The sequence below is a fragment of the Leptodactylus fuscus genome, chromosome 5, assembly GCF_031893055.1.
Source record: "Leptodactylus fuscus isolate aLepFus1 chromosome 5, aLepFus1.hap2, whole genome shotgun sequence".
Classification (NCBI taxonomy): domain Eukaryota; kingdom Metazoa; phylum Chordata; class Amphibia; order Anura; family Leptodactylidae; genus Leptodactylus; species Leptodactylus fuscus.
Window position 1 is genome coordinate 52,958,243 of NC_134269.1, and position 20,313 is coordinate 52,978,555.

The 20,313-nt window shown below is 45.1% G+C and overlaps 1 protein-coding gene across 1 annotated transcript in view; it reads right to left on the bottom strand.

Annotated features, from left to right (window-relative positions):
• ANKDD1A (ankyrin repeat and death domain containing 1A) overlaps window positions 1–19,895 on the bottom strand; it is a 41,187-nt gene extending 21,292 nt beyond the window's left edge. Inside the window, exon 1 of the mRNA XM_075276173.1 lies at window positions 19,769–19,895. Within this exon, the coding sequence (XP_075132274.1) occupies window positions 19,769–19,802 (34 nt within the window). The 5' untranslated portion in view covers window positions 19,803–19,895. The remainder of the gene's footprint in view (window positions 1–19,768) is intronic.
• Window positions 19,896–20,313: the final 418 nt, after the last annotated feature.

Here is a 20,313-nt window from a genome sequence, read left to right on the forward strand (position 1 = left end):
TCAGTTTCTTATTGCCATTAAAAACTTCTTAGTCTCTGACACAAGCCTACCTGTCTATAGTCAACTAAGGTGAGGTGGGTGACATCATCCTAATGCTTGGTCATAAGCCTTCATCTTCAGCAATGTTGAACAAGGACATTCCAGTGCAAGATGATACGTGCCGCAAGACCTTACAGACTAAGGATAAAATAACATCAAAGAGTTTTTCTCGGATTTTACTTTCTAGATGGCCTATCTTTATCAGAATAGGCCATGAATATCTATTGGTAGGGGGCCAGTATCCAGTACCCACACAGATCTGCTGCCCTTCCCAGTATTATACAGTGTATGGAGCCGTAAACTGATAGCTCTATGTGATGTGGCCGAGTGGCATTACTTTAGCTCTACCAACATAAAAATTAATGGAAGCGGAGCTATAATAGTGCAGCTTGGGCTTCTACATAATGCATGAAGCCATCTGCTTTCAGCTCTGCACACTGTATAATACCGGGCCTGGCAGCAGTCTCAGGCAGCCAGGTTTGGGAGGTTGCTCCCACTAATCACATATTGATGGCCTATCCTAAGTCAGTATGTTGAAGCTGATCGCTTTTTTCAACTTCGACTCCACCCAAAATGAGTCCCAACTCTGACTCCACAGCCTTTAGCATTTCAGGCTCATGTGAACACACCCTAAGGCCAGGTTCACACAGGGTTCAAAACGGTTGGTTGCTGCGACTGAATGCTGGTGCACCGGCATCCAGTCGCGCACTCCGCTCTGGATTAGGCCCAATGACGGGGTCTAGTCGGGAGGAGGGAGTGTCTTCAGGCGGATGTCACGAGGCGAATCCGCCTGAAGAATAAGAATATTGCTTCTTTTTTCTGGGAGCTGGAACGAACGGCTCCCGGAAAAAAGAACTGACCGCCTCCCATTGATTTCAATGGGAACCATCTTTTTGGTCAGGATTTTGAGGCGGATACGGCCTCAAATCCTGATCAAAATACTCTATGTGAACCCAGCCTAACAATAGGTTCACACATTAACCTTTCAAGTATTTTCATGTACAAACACTTAAAATGAGCCATCAAATACGCCTGGAAACATCATCCCATTAAAGGGGTTGTCCAGGAATCACAGATCTCTGTAGGAGGCTGGGAAGGTGAAAAAAATAAATACCCAACCTATTCACCTGTCACAGTCAAGGGACATCACTCGCATACGTCACCAGTGATGTCCATGTTCTTTCATGTGACTGGTAAGGCCATTGACTGACCTTAGCAGTCACATGTGGTGAGGATTCTGCTGGAACAAGTGTTTTAGAAGCTGATTTTATCCCAATAAACTCATATATACACCCAAAAAAGCATGTGGATTTCAGAGGCTGATTTGTCCTGTAACCAGCATTATATCAGCCCTTTGTTTTTAAGCCTTAGGCTGTATGAACATAGCCTAAGGCTTGACCATACATAGATTTCTGTCATCCGGCAATCTGTCATAAAAATACCACAAACCCTTGTTTGAAACAGATGATCGCAGACTTTAATTTGCCAAAAGAAGATCAGCCATGTTAGATATTTTGGGCCAGCAGTCGGCTGAAAATATTAGTACCGCATTTCAGCCGCACTGCATTATGTTCCCCCCAGTCAAGCAGTTTAGTTGGCAGTGTTGATAGTGGGATTGTCCATACAAATGATCCCATTATCGATCGGTCACATGACAATTATCTGAAATCTAATGTGTATAGTTAGCTTTAGGATTAATCCACACAAGAATGAGATGCTGCAAATTTTTCTGCTGTAGAAAATCTGAAATGTATGTATTAAAAAACTTTCATTGTAGGCTGTGAAAATATACTCACAGACAAAAACTAATTTTGGATTACCCTTTTCTGATTCTAGTGCCCCTTTAACAAACAACTTCACCTCAAGAATGTACAGTCATCTTGGTTGAAACTTCCAACTCTATGAAGACTAGAAATCTCAGTGTTACCTTGAAGTTCCTCTCTGTGCCATTACTGACAACCATTACAAGCCCCATAACGTCTATGCCTATAAACCTCTAATGAAATATAGGATTCATTCACTCATGGCATTTTACAACTTCGTCTACTATAAATTGTCATTGTAAATGCCAAGAACGGGGTATTATTGGATCGATAAGGTGTAACTATTTAAGCATTTCATTGATCTTGCTTCTTAACCCTTTATACGCTGCTTTCTATTGCTGATAATTTCTGTATTGGGACTCCGTCTGTGTACGTTTATCTGCTATAGTTAAAAGGGTTGTAGTTAAAAGGGTTGTCCAGGAGCTACAAATCTCAATCCGGTCTCCCCCACCACTGTGTGGTCCAGCAGCGCATGGGGGTTTGTTCCGGTGGAAGTCCACGCCACATGAGACCACTGAGGCCAATCAGTGACCTCAGGGGTCAAAGGAAAGGATATAAGATGTCACCAGTGACGTTCTGTGTCCTTTCCTATGATCACCAGGAGCGAGGACTTCTGCCAGAACAAGCCCCTGGGCATTGCTGGATGGAAAACTGGAGCACAGGGGAGAATGTTTTTGTTGTTTTTTTTTTATCATTATTTTTCACTTTCCCGGCCTCCTCGCAGAGATCCATATTTCCAGGACAATCCCTTTAATGTCTGTCGCTGTCATCCCATGACAGATAACAGCAACAGACATTAATAAAGGCAGTGTGAATGTAGCCTTAGCGGTCCATATGTCCGTTGTTCTGGTCATCTGGCGGCACAGCTATGAACACAGGGTCACATGTTGGCTTATATAAGCCCATGTACCACACTTCTGTGTCATTCGGAGCTGCCCGTCTTTTCAAGATTTTTCTTGTTCTACAGTGGCAGTGACATAAAATCGAGCTGACGGGCTGCCATTGTGTGTGAGGACTCAAGAGAATACAGCAAATAAAGAAAGAATATAGTGCTCTGTACAGCTAATGCACACCTCACCCCTTTGTGCTGTAGAGCGATATCATACTTCTCTTAAAGGGATCTGGCCCCAGAATCCAGAATATCAACTCGGCCCCGCAGATAGATAAGTGTATAAGAGATAAACTGTCTGTAGTTTCCGTACACACTTGTCATTCATCTGATCACAGGTTTTCTAGACTGTTGTTTGTATAGAGTGAGAGCAACATGAGTGGTAACAAAGGGTTAATATAGACAAGGAACAAGGAAATGTATGGGGAGTTTGTGACCTGATCAGAGCAGACGTGCAGCCCCATATTGTCACCAGACATCATCTATTGTTCCACTAATGATGTTTAACCACAAAAGCGGCTTTCTCCAGGCCCAACAAGCCTACAGTTACCATGGAGAAGTCTGAAGTGGCACAGAAAAAAACGACACGCTATATTTCCAACCTTGTACTAAGTATAGTGTTATGTAAATGCAAAGTCAAACTTCAGCAGTGAACGGAGAATAAAAAGACGAGATTCCAGAGTTGTCTCTATCTCTGCGGGAGAAAATGGCTACTAGTAATGCCACAAGTGTAGATAGGTTTATTTAGGAATTAGGGTTTTTACTTAAGGCCGGGGCCCCACCGGTCAGAGCAATGTGGATGGGATTCTAACAAATCTCATGCCCACTTTGCAGTAAAAACCACGCTGGGGACATGCTGCGATTTCCAAAACCGGCGCAGTTTTCGAAATCGCAGCATGTCAATTATACCTACGGAAGCATCGGCGGTTTCCCCCTAGGTATAAGTCAAACAGAAAATCCGCAGAGGAAACCTCTGAAAACCTTCTGTCTAAAGTGCTGTGGGAAGTACCACGATGCGTTGGCGCCGCGTTTTTCCCACAGCGCTTTAATACACAGTATTGTAAGCGGACATTTTCTTGTGGCCGGTGGGTATGCACAGTCAACCCGCGTGTAAGCAGCCTCCAAAAAATGGCTGCCGGCCTGTGCACTCAGCACTGTCTGCGGCCTGATGGCAGAACCGACTGTGCAGGCATCGACGTGTGACCCCAGCCGGGAGAAGACTAGTGAAGAGGCGGTTGCTGAAGAAGATGGAGTCGTTGATGGAGAGAGTTCTCTCGCAGCATTGGTGACGCCCCCAGTGCTGTTTGAGCACTGGGGCCCGCCCCCAGTGCTGCGAGAGAACTCATTTGCATACTGTCAAGAACCAGGTTTTTAACCGAACAGCGGGCCGGAGACGAATAGACTTTCTTAAGGCTATTCCGACGTGTGAACTAGAAAAAAATTATTTTTAATGGTAGAATCCCTTTAAGGAATATTATAGATCTAGCTTCTTGAAAGGGTAATGACACAACCCAACATAGCCAAACTAAACCCGCAAAGGCTAAAATGAAACTTTTACTAACACAGGAGAAACACAGTGGCTCAGTGGTTAGCACTGCAGCCTTGCAGCGCTGGAGTCCTCTCCGTGATTTTGTGGATTTCCTCCTATTCTACAAAGACATACTGATACGAAAAAAAAATGTACGTGTGATCCCAATATGGGGCTCACAATCTACATTAAAAACAAAAAAATTTAATAACACCACTAAAATCCAAAAACAGAAATTAAATTCCAAATTGACACAAAGACAAAAGAATAGTCAATGCCAGCTGGAGAGTACAGTGTGCCACTTAACACATAGTATGATAGGCAATAACCAGAACAGTTGTACGTACCCCAGAATATACACGGTAAGGGCGGGTTCACACCAGCGCCCGATCTCCGTTTTGAGTTTTCCGTCTTCTGCTGACAGGAGACATAAACCTGGCATTCAGTGTCCACCAGTGAGCGCCCGTGAGCGAAACAGTTTTTTGTTTTTTTTTAACCAGACACAAAGCCCTGCATGTCCAACTTTGTGTCTGGTTAAAAAAAAAAACGGATTCGCAGCGGAGAGCAGAAGATACTCACTGGCGGACAATTTGTAAACCCATTCAAAAGAATGGGTTTGAAAACTGCCTGCCAGTTTCCGTCTCCTGTCCAGTTTCTCGGGTAGGAAATGGAAACCTACAAAACGGAGATCGGGTGCTGGTGTGAACCCGTCCTTATGAGAACTCTCCGGAGTGAGGAACAACCAGGAGGTGGAGAACTCCCCACCCAGACAAGAATAGTCCCCAAGCTAGCCCTACAAGCAAGGATCCTAACAAGCCATGTCTATATACGTATTACATTCCAAAACAACGGGACTCATCAGGGAATCTCTAGGCTAGGCAGATCAGGCAAACTGATGCCATATCAAAATAATAATTCCCCCTCTCTGTACTATGATCTTGTGTTGCAAGCACCTACAGTGCCTTTTCACCGATGTCCCCATCATATCATAGTTCCCTTCACCAAACAGGGAAGGGGAATCATTATTTATGATTTGTCACACCCCTCTCAAAACTTGCTTCGATGTAGTGTTACGATACCCATAATAAATTTGGCACTTATCATATTCTCCACTTTTCGGTGCATTTTACAAATATCGGTGTATAATACTGGTGCTTTGAACAACTACAATATAAATGGAAGGAGTCAGAAGCCTGTGAGTGGATTCAAGGACATGAGCCCCCTATCCCAGAGCACTTAGGAACCTAGATACAGTTGACAGGTTTCCAGCGGCAAAGGCTGGCCATGTTCCTGTGTGAGTGACTCCAGGGCACTCATAAATGAGAGACGCTATATAAATGATTTAACACTTTAATGACACTGGAACGATTAACAATTAGCAAAACCAAAGCTGACGGAAATTGAAATTCCCTGCCTTTAGGTTATGTCCACACAGGACGTATAAGCAGAATTTCCACCATTAAATTGTAGGCAGAAAATTTATTGCATTTACAATAACAACAAAGTAAATGAGAAAGGAAGAGAATACTGTAAATTGTAGGAGCAAATTATACCATTAACTTGTATTCTACCCACGGCACAGTGAAGGGGTACTTGACATTCCCTTGTCTTACGGCTTCCAGTGAGAAAACAATCCAAAATTGCTTAAAAGGGATCTTATCATTGGATACCCTTTTTTCCTCGATAACACATAGGACTAGCCTTAAGAAAGGCTATTCTTCTCCTACCTTTAGATGTCTTCTCTGCGCCGCCGTTCGTTAGAAATATGGGTTTTGTTCAGTATGCAAATGAGCTCTCTTGCAGCACTGAGGGCGGGCTCCAGCGCTCAAACAGCACTGGGGGACGTCCCAATGCTGCATGAGAACTCTCCAGCGACGCCTCCATCTTCTTCTGGAACGCCATCTCCAGCTTACTGTGTAATCGGCCATTTTCTTGCGGCTCAGGCATGCGCAGTCAGCTCTGCCCGAGGCCTAGAAGATTGAAACCCAGGACGGAAGAAGACACAGGTAGAGGGCGTTCCAGAAGAAGAAAGAGGCGTCACTGGAGAGTTCTCTCGCAGCATTGGCGACGCCCCAGTGCTGTTTCAGCCCTGGGGACCGCCCCCAGTGCTGTGATCGAACTCATTTGTATACCGAAGAAAACCCATATTTCTACCGAACGGCAGCGCAGAGAAGACATCTAAAGGTAGGAGAACAATAGCCTTTCTTAACGCTATTCCTACGTGTTATCGAGAAAAAAAAGGGTATCCAATGATAAGATCCCTTTAAAATGAGGGGTGGTCTTCTCAAAGTAGGACGTTAATATGTAAAACTGAAAAGCTATCGTAGAAAATGTGGTCTGGGTATGGAGTGGTCTTCCAGAGAGGTTTCACTGTATTACCATTTAGTTGGAGCTACGCTTTATCCAATATTACCACAGAGAAGGTTATGTTTAGGTCTGGTTCTCATCTGCGTTCGAGCCATTTTGTTCCACTAACCGCAGGAAATATACGGAGAGAAAAGTCCTTCAAGCATCACTTTTCTCTCCGCATTTTTCGTGCAGAAACCGAGCAGAAACCACACGGACCCCATTATAGTCTATGGGGTCCGCAGGTTTCCTCAGGTAACCGATTTTTTTATGCAGATAGGTTTCCATTTGGCGGTCCCCAAGTAGACACCACGAACGGAAACTTGAACGCAGATGTGAACCGGGCCTCATACAGGTGTAATACATATTGGAAAACTCTGAAGTGTTTTTGCACTGAAATTGGGATTGGAGGTGCCATGGATCCAAATGGGACTTGCTCATGTGTGGCTACCTACCACAGTTTCTGCACAACTTTGCATGTAGGTTCTTTTTAGTAACAACACAGTCTTCATGTCTACAGAAGAAACTTCTGTGTCTGAATGGACAGCAAAATGTTATCCCATTGAAAGTTACAAAATGCAGACTTTAGGACTTGAATACCAAATACTTTTAAGTACTGAAATCTACTTGAAAGACTGTCGTGTGAACATACTCTTAGCCTGAACTGAAAACCATTTAGGATCATTACACATACAGATTTGTCCCAAGTGTATAATAATGTATAAAGACCCCTATATTTATGATATAGGACATTATTACAATAATAGGACCATATGGGATCCTCAGTTCTCAGTTTAAGTGTACTTACTGTATTTGCAAAGATGCTTCCCAGGTTCTAAAGTGTCCATAATGGCTAGAGAGACGAAATTTAGAAAAAAAAAAAATATTAATGTAGACTGAACCCTGTTTCTCAAGTCACGTATATGCATAGCAATTCCTTAAGAAATATCCATAACTCCGGAACCAGTAGGACAGTCCTGGATATCAGGCTCTGTCATGCTACGTCTGTGGACACTCTGGAATCAGTAGGCTAAACTACCGACACCTCTATTTTTCCACAGCCCGATTCCTGCTCTGACGTCTTATTTAATGGCTGACAGTCATGATCACAGAGAAGTAGTAAAGATACTCTAAGGTCCCTCGCAGACGACCTTGGTGTGGGTCAGTGTGCTATCCGTCATTTCACAGATAGCACACTGACCCATTCTTTTATATAGGCCCACACACATGACTGTGATTTTCACGGTCCCATGTGTGGGCCAACAATCCGGGCCGCATCAGATAGGACAGGTCCTATTCCTGTCCTATTTTGCGGCCTGTGCTTCCCTGGTTCCTATTAATTTAATGAAAGTAGCCGCGTAAGCACGGCCCTTGTACTGGCGGCATATTGGAGACATCCCCATGTCCCCCGTGTGAAGCCCGTGCTTTTAATTCATGGCAGGCCGGTTGCAGCACGGTCATCTGCAACTGGCCTAATTCAGTAATAAAATCTACGGATTGACTTCCTATTAAATTAACTATGTAACAAGCTATCCATCTAATTATTTATACAATATTATTAATTATATAATTTAAAATACTACAATTAATCTGATTAATTTGAAGCTGAAGTTAACTTTTTTTTATACAACTGACTCCAATTTCACCCAACACTGATCCCGACCAGTTATAGGTTGGACTTGATGGACTGTTGTCTTCATCCAACTTCATCTACTATGTAACTCTACAGCTCTGGCCAGTTGTGCTGTCATTATCGCACCCCCTCTTGCCTTCCCTCTATGGCACAATAGTAAGCATCTTTCCTTATTGCAATTCCTGTATCCTGCCCTCACCTGAAAATCTCCGCAAAATGTAACCATCAACTTCCATCGTAGACACATCCATTATTAGCTCCATAGACTCCTGGCTTCCTCTAATCTGAAGAAGATCGACTGAACTAGTACAAGTCTCAAGCAGGTTTGAGTTTCTCAGCACTCCAGGAAAGTGTCGCAACGGGGAAGTTCAGGTCACACTTTATTAGCTCACAACAGCTACACTACTCCCCCTACTGGCTGAATGGAAACTACAAGTCACTCACTATCTGAGAGTGAACACATAGGGTCATAATCTGATGTGGGACAAATTAGAGCTATTTGCGCCATAGCGGTTTGTAGAAGGCTTATTGCTTGAATTAGTAACATTGCATACATCCAAGTGTGACATATGAGGGGGTGTTCGATGGTTCGTTCCATTGCGGTGAAAATAGAGCAAGTCCTATAATGCTCTGTGTCATTAGAACAAAATCAGCATGTGCATGGAGTCTAAACAAATGTCGTTACTTGCGGTTTTGCAGGATTTATACCCATTTATGATTTTTTTTTTTTTATGCAGAGTTTTAGATTCTTTTTAGATTTTAATGTAGATTGTGAGCCATATAGGGCTCACAATGTACATTTTTCCCCTATCAGTATGTCTTTGGAGTATGGGAGGAAATCCACACAAATACAGGGAGAACAAACAAACTCCTTGCAAATGTTGTCCTTGGCAGGACTTGAACCCAGGACTCCAGTGTTGCAATGCTAACCACTGAGCCACCATGTTACCCCTATACCCATTTATGATTTGTGAAAAATAATACAAAATTATAATAAAAATTAACAACTGAAGAAGCATCTCTAGACACATTTAAAGATGCAACAAAGTGATCAACATCTTGAGACATTTGGAGAACTTTGTTACAATGGCCATGATGTCCCTAGCACAACTGACTTCATATATACCACACATGATAAATTCCCCTATTAGGTGTGGTTCACATTTACATTCGGATCATTCCATTACCCTCTCTGCAGGAAAAAAATCGGAAAGAAAAGTCCTGCAAGTAGCACTTTTCTCTCCGCATTTTTCGTGTGGAAACTGATCAGAAACCACACGGATCCCATTACAGTATATGGGGTCCATGGGTTTCCTTAGGTAACCGCTTTTTTATGCGTACTACGTTTCAATTCGGGGGTCCCAACCAGACTTCCAGAATAGAGACCCCAATGCAGATGTGAACTAGGCTTCAGTGTAATCTTAGACTGGTCAGTATAGAGATTTATCAAAGTAGCTTATGCTGGATGATACATTCTGTGCAGCTTTTGTCTAACTATTGTCTAGCTATTGGTCAGCTTGTTGTGCCAAAGTTTTGTACAAAATTTTAGCACACTGTTGATGGAACTTCAGGGGGCCACCCCACTATAGACACTTATCGCTTATCCACAGCACTCCAAACTATCATGAGAAAGTGGGACTTCTAGGTCCCCAAAATACACCATGTGCATGAAGCGATGGTTGCGCATGCAGGCTTGGATTTGCTCCCTGCTGAGCCCCGCTCCTTTATGTGGCCCCCACTGCTTATTTTTAAAAAACTTTTATTTAGGAGTGCCAATTATGTTTTTTTTAATCAACTTCTACTTATCAAATAGTAGTGGGGATCGGTGAGCAAAATATCAGCCAAGGATATTTCAGTCCATAAGATGGCCACTGCTTTGGTAGAATGGGCTTTAAAGGACCTGGGAGATACTTTTTCATCAGCTTTGTAAGCCTCACAGATAGCCAATTTCAACCACCTACAAATCGAAGTCTTAGAAACCTTCCTGCCCTTATTAGGACCCTGATACTGGATAAAAAGATTTGCATCAACTCTCCATTACCTAGTTGTTTCCAGATAAGTGAGGATACAACAATGAACATCAAGGGCATAGAATTCTTCTTCTTTACTGGACCTGGGGTTGTTGCAGAAAGATGGCAGCACAAAATCTTGAGATCTATGGAAATTTGTCACTACTTTATATCTGTCAAAGGGGTCAATGTTGAGGCTTGTGATTGGGACATCATCAGTCACATAGGGTGCACCAGCATCATGACGTTGACATGCCCCAGGCCAGAAAAATACTGAAGAGGACACTGGACAACCACACAACGCTGCAAGGATGCCCAGGAAAGGTGAGTACAAGTGTTTGTTCTGTATACTCAACTCTCCTGGGCCTCCACTCCAGAATACTCCAGAATCTCAGTTTTGGGGGCTCGAACACCAAAAGTTTTGGGTTCGGGCTTAGTCCTAAACATTTGGATAGGTTCATCCCTACCTAACTAAAAAAGAGGAAGTATAACACCTTTTTAACACTTTTCACTCTTCCTTCTTTTCTCTTCCCTCTCCCAGGAGGCACCTTCTGGCCCCTGCAGAGTATCCGCACATTCATGTCTCCCACTTTGTCATTTCTCTCTGCTTTTCACATCTGAATGTATCCTATCCCACTAATATTATAAATGTGAAAGTTTGTGGATGTTTGAATGTTTGTTCCTCAATCACGCAAAACGGCTGAACGGATTTGAAATGAAATTTGCCACATACATAGATAGGAACCCCGATTAAAATACAGGCTACTTTTTATCCCGGTAAATGACATCACTACACGACCGCAGTGAAGGAATTTAGGTTCACACAACACTAGAGGACCTGTGATGACATCTTGAGCCATTCTAGGATAGGATCAAGCTAGGCAGTGGGCGGAGCTACATATTATTTTGTGGGCGGAGCTATATAGGATGAATCTGCACAGTGTGAAAGCTGAAGAACATGGAGTCTCATGGAACATCAGGAGACTACAGAACATGCAGGCTGTGTGTGGGCAAGAGGAGTATATCAGGTGTAGAGTTTCAGTGAGTACGATGGGGAATGTGTTGTTCTGCCTCTGATGGGGGAGGGTGGAGAACTTTGGCACATTTCAGCAACATCCATTCAGCCCTTTGTAACACAGAAGCTGCTCAGACAGTCCCATAACAAAACCCCTGTAATCACAATTGCCTGATGTAGCAGAGTTTAGGCAGCGCTGTAGCACACCTCTATAGGCTCTCCATATGCAAACATGTACATACAGCTAGGTATCCTATATATATGCAGCGATGTAGCAGAGCAGAGACGCGGGAGCAGGCTGCTCGAACTACAACAAATTTCTACAACATCCGTTCAGCCATTTCCAACACAGAAGCTGCTCACACAATGACATAAAAACACCAGATGTAGCAGAGCTTAAGCAGCGCTGTAGCACAGCTGAGTACGCTCTCCATATGCAGAGATGTACATACAACTAAGTATGCTGCGCATATGCTGAGATGTAGCAGAGCCAACGCCAACACCAACCCACTGAGGAAGTCGCGGGCAGATGCTAGTTATTGATAAGCTGCTTGTTGCCCGGCTGTTAGGTCTGGATTGAGCAAGAAGGAGAAATATAAGAGATTACTAGATTTTCCCCATTCATTTTTTAGTCACTTCTAGGTTTGTCTCAAAAAACGCAACAAAGGGGGGCGTGGCCTAGACATGGGACGTGAAGAGGCATCTTGTAGCAGCTCCCGAACCCCTGAGCACAGATTGTCTCCCACCGGGTTTCTTACCTTCCGCACGACCACTGTTGGTCATGGTGAAGCACCTTGGACGCAAACCTCCTTCCTCCTCCAGGATAGAACCGCAGCTTTTTGGTGTCGACGGCCTCCTCTGTCCGAAGCCCCGGCGGCTCCAAGATGGCGCAGTCGCACGCCGATGACAAGTGTTGGGACCAGACCGCAGTGGCAGCCTCTCCCGGCCCTTCCGCTCCTGCCTCCTCCCATGACACTCGGCCGGTGTCGGTCCCCCAGGACAGCTTGGATTATGCCTCTACCCCTGATGCGCTGCGTGCCCAGCTGTCTTCAGACTCCTCTGATTCTTCTCTGTAAGGTACCCATTCACAGCTGCACCGTCCTAAGCGTCCTAAACTGCCGGACATTTGGCAACTTCTCCACGCTTTGCCTACTAAACGGGATTTGGAGGCCTTGGTCCGCAGGGTTGAGGAGAAGATTGTTACGGAATTTAAGACCGAGCTTCACTCCCTGTCGACGCAGGTCGACGCGCAACAACAGATGTCGGCTGACCTAGACCATCGATTGGCCACTGTGGAGCAGACTCTGACCTCCCAACGCGCATTCAACCGTCATGTTTTGTCACAAGTTGATGACCAGGAGAACAGAGGGCGCAGGAACAACATCAAATTGAGGGGCATTCCGGACTCTATCCAGGCTGTTGAACTCCGTGAGGTTGCCACCACTGTTTTTAAAATGGTCCTGGACCGTTCGATCGACATGGAGATTAATATTGATCGCATTAATCGCGTACTGGGCGTACGCAAGACGCCCGCCTCTGGACCTCGAGACGTTCTCTGTAAAGTACATTTTTTCAAGGAAAAGTCCGACATTTTACAGGCTGCCTGGCGTCATGGTCTGGTTTCCTTCCAAAAGTTCCCAATTCAACTTCTCCCTGATGTCTCCCGCTGGACCTTGGCTATGCGGCATCTTCTCCAGCCTATCCTGCAGCTGATTCTGGATGCTGGAGCCACCTACAGATGGTGTCACCCCTTTCACCTCCAAGTCCGCCGTAATGGAACGGTGTTCGCTCTTCACTCTCCTGACCAGGCCTCTGCTTTGGCTCACTTCCTGGACTTACCCGATCTTCATCTTCCGGACTGGCTGGATTACCCTCTCCCATCTGCTGCGAGTGCCAATCGCTCCCCCTCCTTTTTTTTGCCGTGGCGGCAGAATCGGGCTGCTGACTCTCTACAGGCCCCTCCTTAGAGTCTCTCTGTAGCTGTTGCCTTCCTTGGGACTTGTGCTCTTACTGGTTCCTTTAATGCCTTTAACGGTGTTATTTGTGTTTTATGCCTTTTTTCCAGGTTCTAAGTGTTTTGCCCTGTGGGCGGCTGCTGAGGGTCTCATACCCAGCAGCCCCCCGTGGAGTTCCCCGCTTCCCCTCCTCCTCGGGTGGGGTCCACCGTGGCTGGTAGCTTCGGTTCATCCTATCCTCTTCTCTGCCATTTTGATTTGCTGGGGTTGGCCCCGCCCGGGGTGTGTGGAGGGCTCAGATCCCCGTCTTGATGTTGCTCTTGTGCCTTGACGGCATTCCATGTTGCTGCTCGGGGTACGGGTAGCGCTATGTTAGGAATAGTTTGTGTTTGTTCTGTTCTGCTCCAACTCTGTGCCTCTCCCCCGATTGGTTAGGTTTTGCAGCTCTTTGGGGGTGTACTGCAGTGTGCCCGTTAGACCTGCTTAAGTGGGAAATTTCCCACTGTTTTCTGTTGTCCGGCCCGGATTACCTGGAGCTGGAACTGCTTTTTGCTTCTCGTCTTGTCTGGTTTATTGGTGGGTTTGTTTTTCCTTTCCTTAGTTCGCCTTGTTTCCTCTCCTCTCCTGACCTCTCCCCCCCCCCCCCCCCCGCCGCTCCTGCTGTTGACCATGGTCTCTCTAGCCTTTGCTTCCATTCACGTTATTGGTCCTGACTACTCCAGGGATGCGTTCCTCTTTGTTTCGACTACTATGGGGTATGAGGATCCGCATAGCCTCTATTCCAGAAATGCATTTTAGGGTAGGTTTGGCCCTTGTCCTATCGTCCCCTTGGTCTCTTGCTTCGTATCATAGTTGTTGCTTCAATTCTAAGTCCGGAGGGGTCAGTGTACTACTTAACTGTTCAGTCACCTGGTAGTTTACTGCAGCTTCCATGGTTGCTTCGGGTAGGTTCCTCTTTGTTACTGTCGTACTTCCTCATCACCCGGCCTAAATCCCTTCTTTTGATAGACACCTGCACGAGAGGATTGTGTGGAGACTTGGACCCCATAGATTCTCTTCCAAGTTACCCGTAGGAACTGTGGCCTGAGTGGTGATTGCTGGTTGCCTGGCTGGAGCTGTTCCCCGATACCTCTCCCCCCCCCCCCCCCGCTTTTTTTTTTCTTCCCCCTTTTTCCTTCTCCACTGCTTTTGTTCTTCTCTCAGTCTTTGTCCTCTATGTCTGCCCTTGGGCTTTCGTTAATGTGCTAGATGCTTGTTCCGTGGACGTGTTAATTTGTATACCTTGCTGTTATGGGCCGGGGTTCCTCGGCCTTGCTGTATATCCATTTTGTTTGGCTAACATTTTGTTTGTTTATAAGTAAAGAATTTATAAAAAAAGAAAAAAAAACGCAACAAAATCTGCAACAAAAAACGCAGTGTTTCCGCAATCTTTGGCGTTAACTTTAGGCTCCATGCAGATGACCGTGGCCGTGGTCAGTGTGCTATCCATTTAATGAAACAAGCGGAAGTACGGGCGGAACACAGGTCACCTCCACGTGCTCCCCATGGTCTTAATTCATGGTTGGCCAAGGGAATTCTATTCCCTTTGCAGGAAATGTAAAACGCAGCATTTTTTACCAATGCATTTTCCGCCACAGCCATAACTTTGCTTGTTGGCAACATGAAGCCATGGCCTCAAAGGCAATCTGTCAGGGCGCTGTTCTCTGGAACAGACCTACAGGAGCTTACTGCGTATGCACGCATATGCAGCCAGCCACCAAAAAAATGGCCACTCGCATGTGAAGTCAACTCTGCTTGCGCCCCGCGGGCAGAGCCGACTTGAACATGCGTTTCACTTTGAACCAGCCGAAAGAAGACAGTGAAGATGACGTTCCTGACGAAGATGGAGGTGGCGCTAGAGCGAGTTCTCTCGCAGCATTGTTGTCTGAGTGCGGAGGACCGCCCCCAATGCTGCGAAAGAACTCCTTTGCATACTGAAAAGAACCAGGATTGCAGGCAAACGGGGGCGCAGAGAAGGCAGCGAAAGGTAGGAGACGAATAGCCTTTCTTAAGGCTATTCCTACGTGGTACCCAGAAAAAAATGACTTTTAATTATAGGATCTCTTTAAGGAACTGCGGAATAAATTAGAAGAACAATATCAACAAGGATAGTTGGTGAAATATCTTTTCTATTTTCAACCCTTTGAATTTGCTCAAGGGCCTAAGTGGGTGGTTTATGGGAATATTGTAAACCTTATTCCCGATTGTGCTCTTGGGTTTATGGGTTTATTTTGTTTATAAATGTTTTATGAAAAAGTCCAAAGATAAAATAGAAACAACAGTAAAGCAGGGTTCACACTAGCATCGGTGTCTGACAGCTAGTGTCCGATGCTAATGTGCACGCAAGATTTTAGCATCGGTCATTAGCTGTGTCCATTTGCAATTTGCATGATTTTAAATGGGACATCATGTAGTGTCCGTGGGTGTCCTTAAGCGTCCGTTTACAAAGATGTCCGATTTTTCAAGCGGACAGCTAAATCCGTAAGGACACCCACAGACACTACATGATGTCACGTATAAAATCATGCAAATTGCAAACGGACACAACTAATGTCCGATGCTAAAATTTTGCATTAGCGTCGGACAGTAGCTGTCGGACATCGATGCTTGTGTGAACGCCCCCTTAGGATAGTAACACCAAGAAGCAGGCCTATGATGAGGCCTATTCTATGAGAATAAACTACTAATACAAGTGAATACATATGTATACATAGTCACTAATGTTTAACCCTATAACATTTCATTTTTGGTTTTTCTGTGTGTACCGGTAAATGGTATCACATATCTGTGAGGAAAAGAAGCAAACAGTTATGAAGTCCTAAGGAAATGATTTGCATATCAATACAAAAAAAAGTTACTGGTGTCAGAAAATGACTTTAAGGAATTTTTTTTTTTTTTTCAAAGTTTTGGATTATTGTTATATGTATAAATTTGGCTTCCCCAGAACCGTACCAAAACATAAATTACAAGTAACATGTCATTTTGGCTGCAAAGTGAACGCTGTAAAAACGAAGTCCGTAAATGGACTCAGAAATGCACTTTTTCTTGGAATCTACCCCATTCTGAATTTTTTCCAGCTTCCTAGCACATTATACAGAATAATAAATGGTACCATTATGAGGAATAATTTGTGCCACGGACATTAAGCCCTCATATGGCTCTGTGAACGGAAAAATAAACAGGTTGTGGGGTTTGGGAGGCAGGGAGTCAAAAACATATATCAAAAAATGTCACCAGCAGAAAGGGGTTAATTAGGTTTTCACAGAAGGTATTCCACAGAATTTGGTCTGCATATCAACATGCTACAACAACTGTGACAACATATCACACTGAATAAGATAAGAAAAAGATAGGACCACAGTGGCGTATCAGCTGGAAGTGGATTGTATTACTGAATAGCATCACAAGAGCCAAAAGGTGGGGTATACAAGTTAATATAGGTTAAAGCCGCAGCTCAGCCCCAGGACCACATGTCCAACCAGACGGTGGTAATAAACATAGAGTAATAAAGAATAAAAAGTGGGAGGGGGGTAGGAAAATCAGAGAGTCGGAAGCTCAGTGATAATAAATATCATTTAGTCCACATAAAAAACTCCACAGTCACAATGTAAGGCAACGCGTTTCACCATCTATCGGATGTCTTTGTCAGGCCAACATTAGGAGGCTCAGGGGCAGTGGCGTAACTACCGAGGTAGCAGGGATAGCAGCTGCCACAGGGCCCAGGACATTAGGGGCCCGGTGGCAACCGTTACCCCTGCAGGTTTTTTTTCTTTATAGGCCGTTACCGGCTGGAGTTACTCCAGCCGGTAACGAGCCCTATTTACTTACTGATCCTGGCAGTGACGCCGCGGGCCCCCCAAGTACTATTATACTCGGGGGTCTTTTCAGACCCCCGAGTATAATGATCAGAGGCCCGGGAGAGGTAAGAGAACAAAATAAACAGTATTATTTACCTCTCCATGCTCCGTATACGCATCGGGCATAGTTGTCTCATGTCACATGACCAGGACCTGCGTCCCGGGTCATGTGACATCCATACGTCATTAAAGATTGCCGAGGACTGCAGGGGAGCCAGAGATAGGTAAGTAACAGTGTTTTTTTTTTTTTTTCTATGTTTGTATCCCCCCGGGTCGTTTATTATACTCTGGGGTCTGAAAAGATGACATTTCTTGTAATGTAGAATTTCAGTATAATAATATTTTTTTTTTTTAAGCTAGTGATAAGTCACTTATTCATTTCTCTTTTTAATGTTCTCTTAAGAACGGTTAAGGTCGTCGGTGTCGGTCAGGAAGGGGGGGGCATGACAAAAGTTCGCCACGGGGCCCCGCCATTCCTAGTTACGCCACTGCTCAGAGGAGTATATGTATAAAGACATCACGCGGCAGCAGTTTAACCAATTGCAGAAGTTTGAGTTAAGGGGGCATTCACTCTTCCGCTCATGTCTGCCCGCCGAGTATCCATCATATTCCCCAGAGCAAATATATATGGGACGGCTTCTTGGCGGTCAGTTTTAAAACTCATTCATTTGAATGGGTTTTTTTTAAAGCAAACCGCCGGTGTCCGTATGCGGTCTCCCCGTGGGGAAACCGTGGTTTTTTTTGCACGGATACAAAGTTGGACATGCAGGACTTTCCCTTGGAGAGGCTGCAGACGGACAACGGCAGATTGCTTTTAAAACCCATTGAAATGAATGGGTTTTAAAACTGACTGCAGGGAAGCCGTCTCCTATCCAGTTTCTCCAGGGCTTAGGACAGAAACCTGGTGGACTGACACAGGGCGCACAGCGGTGTAAGTGTGAACGCCCCTTAACTCTGGTACATCTATATTTAGCAAAGCAATATTACACTGCTTTGGCTATGGAAGTATTCAGCACAATAAACAACATAGCATGTGTTTTTGGGTTTTTTTACAATTAGAGTCAGCGCACAAAAATCACAAACTAAACCTTATATATACAGCAATCACAGACAAAACCTGTCTGAACAGATCCTTAGACATACAGACTGCACCTCTTCCAGTCTCCTTTGAATAGGATGAGACTACAGCTGCACGGTGACCGGTTGCCACAAAACCTTAAAATCACAAAAACTGCAGGTCGCAACTATTGGCAGTGAATGTGGAAATCCAGCAGGGTTTTATAACTGTTGACTAATACGCTGCACAAGTAGCTCGAACTCACTATCATTAGTTGTGAGGTATTAGCGCAACATATTGTCAGTCGCCAAGTAGTCCATGGCAAGGGTGAGTTGGCTGCCACTACCTTTGTGTGAACAAAGATCGTCATATTGCCCTGTCACTGCTTCACTAATGTAAGTGAATGGAATCACACTGTGAACCCAAGAATACTGCAACTGCAAGTACTAGTCGCAAAAAGATTTGAGTCACAGCACCCTTGGGATCGCAACGCAACTCCATTCACTTAGTGATAGAGTGGTGAGGTGATACGACGTTCTGGTGTCATGGTCTAGGTTTATAACAACCATGGGCAACTGGCACACCCCAATAAGGCGAGAGTTACATAGAAACATTTGTCAGGAACGATCAGATGTATTTGTAACATGTAACATAACAATATGGCAATATGTCAAAAATCCAAATCAGTAAAATATTTGGTTGCGCCAGACAGAATAGCCCTCAATGCAAGGTGGGCGACATAGTGACTTTCAAGAACTAGCTTTCATAAATCTGTCCCAAAAAAGCTACACAGTGCCTCTGTATATGAGACCAATAGTAAATGAAGATTATGTATAACCTGCCCCTCGTATTCTCTGTATGTCTCGCAGGTGCGCTTTTTGGACTAGTTTTACCGGGGTGTCTATTTATGACGTAGACGCGCCACCTTGTTAAATCTTGTGCACGTCTTAGTTATCTTAGACTCGTCTTTATAAGCTACATTCATTTTACCAATGACAAAAAGCAAAATGGCGAGAGCGACATAACACCTGGAAAAAGGCGCAAAAGAGTCATAAATATGGCGCAGGGCAGAAAAAGTCCCCAATCTTAGACTAAAGGGGAGCAAATACCTTAATAAATGTCTTTCATTGCAACATAACAAGGCTGCGACATGGCTAAAAATCCAAATCTGTAGGATTTTCGGTCACAGGTTTACCGGCATAGCCCTCAATGTAAGTTGGGAGCCACAGTGACTTGTATGTGACATATCTGCAAGTTTTACATATCAAACCCCTACAATAGTCACAAGCAGCAAGTTGCAGAGAAATCGCAGACACTGTTGGAGCCTGTAGCCCTGGCCATATAAGACAGCAGAGGGCATAGATATAAGCGCTGCCCCATGTGCCCCCTATAGCAGGCTCTGCATCCCCTCACCCGGCTCTGCCCTTCCTTCCTGGCATTGTTGCTGGATATAATAGTTGTAACATGACGGGCTATGGCAGCTACAACACCACAATGGTCAGCAGCTGGAGGTGCCAGGGATGTCAGCTCAGGTGCCTTCTACTAATGCCACCCCCGGCATCCATGCCCCTCACTTACAGATCTCATCATCGCACAGCAGTGCACTCTCCATTCTGGAGCCGCCTCAGCTCAGCCTCATCACGCCGGGTATCCAGTGCCAGCCCTTCCCCGGGCAGCCTGCGCCCTCCCGGGGGTGATGTACAAGTCAGTGCGCAGGAGCTGCCGGCCGGTGACGTCACGGGAGGGGCACAGCAAGAGGTGGGAATGAGGGAGCAGGAGGAGGAGGAGGGGGAGGAGGAGGAGAGGAGACTCCGGTACTCGCTGCTGCCACTTACTACAGTGTGTAGAAGAGATGTGTGTGCAGAATACAGCGCCCTCCAGCGGATACTGACTACTACAGGCCGAGCTATGGCGACAGCTGCAGAGTGCCCCTCACCTGAGGCGACCTGAGGTCTGACACATGCTGTCTCTACCATCATCTGCACAATCCAGTCATGGCTGGCTACAAAGTAGTGTCATTTCTAACCTCCATTGTAAGTACTCCGACCACTGGCACTGGTATTATATGGGCTCAATGGCCAGATATGGCTGGTGTATAATCAACAGGGCTGCCAACTGGACAA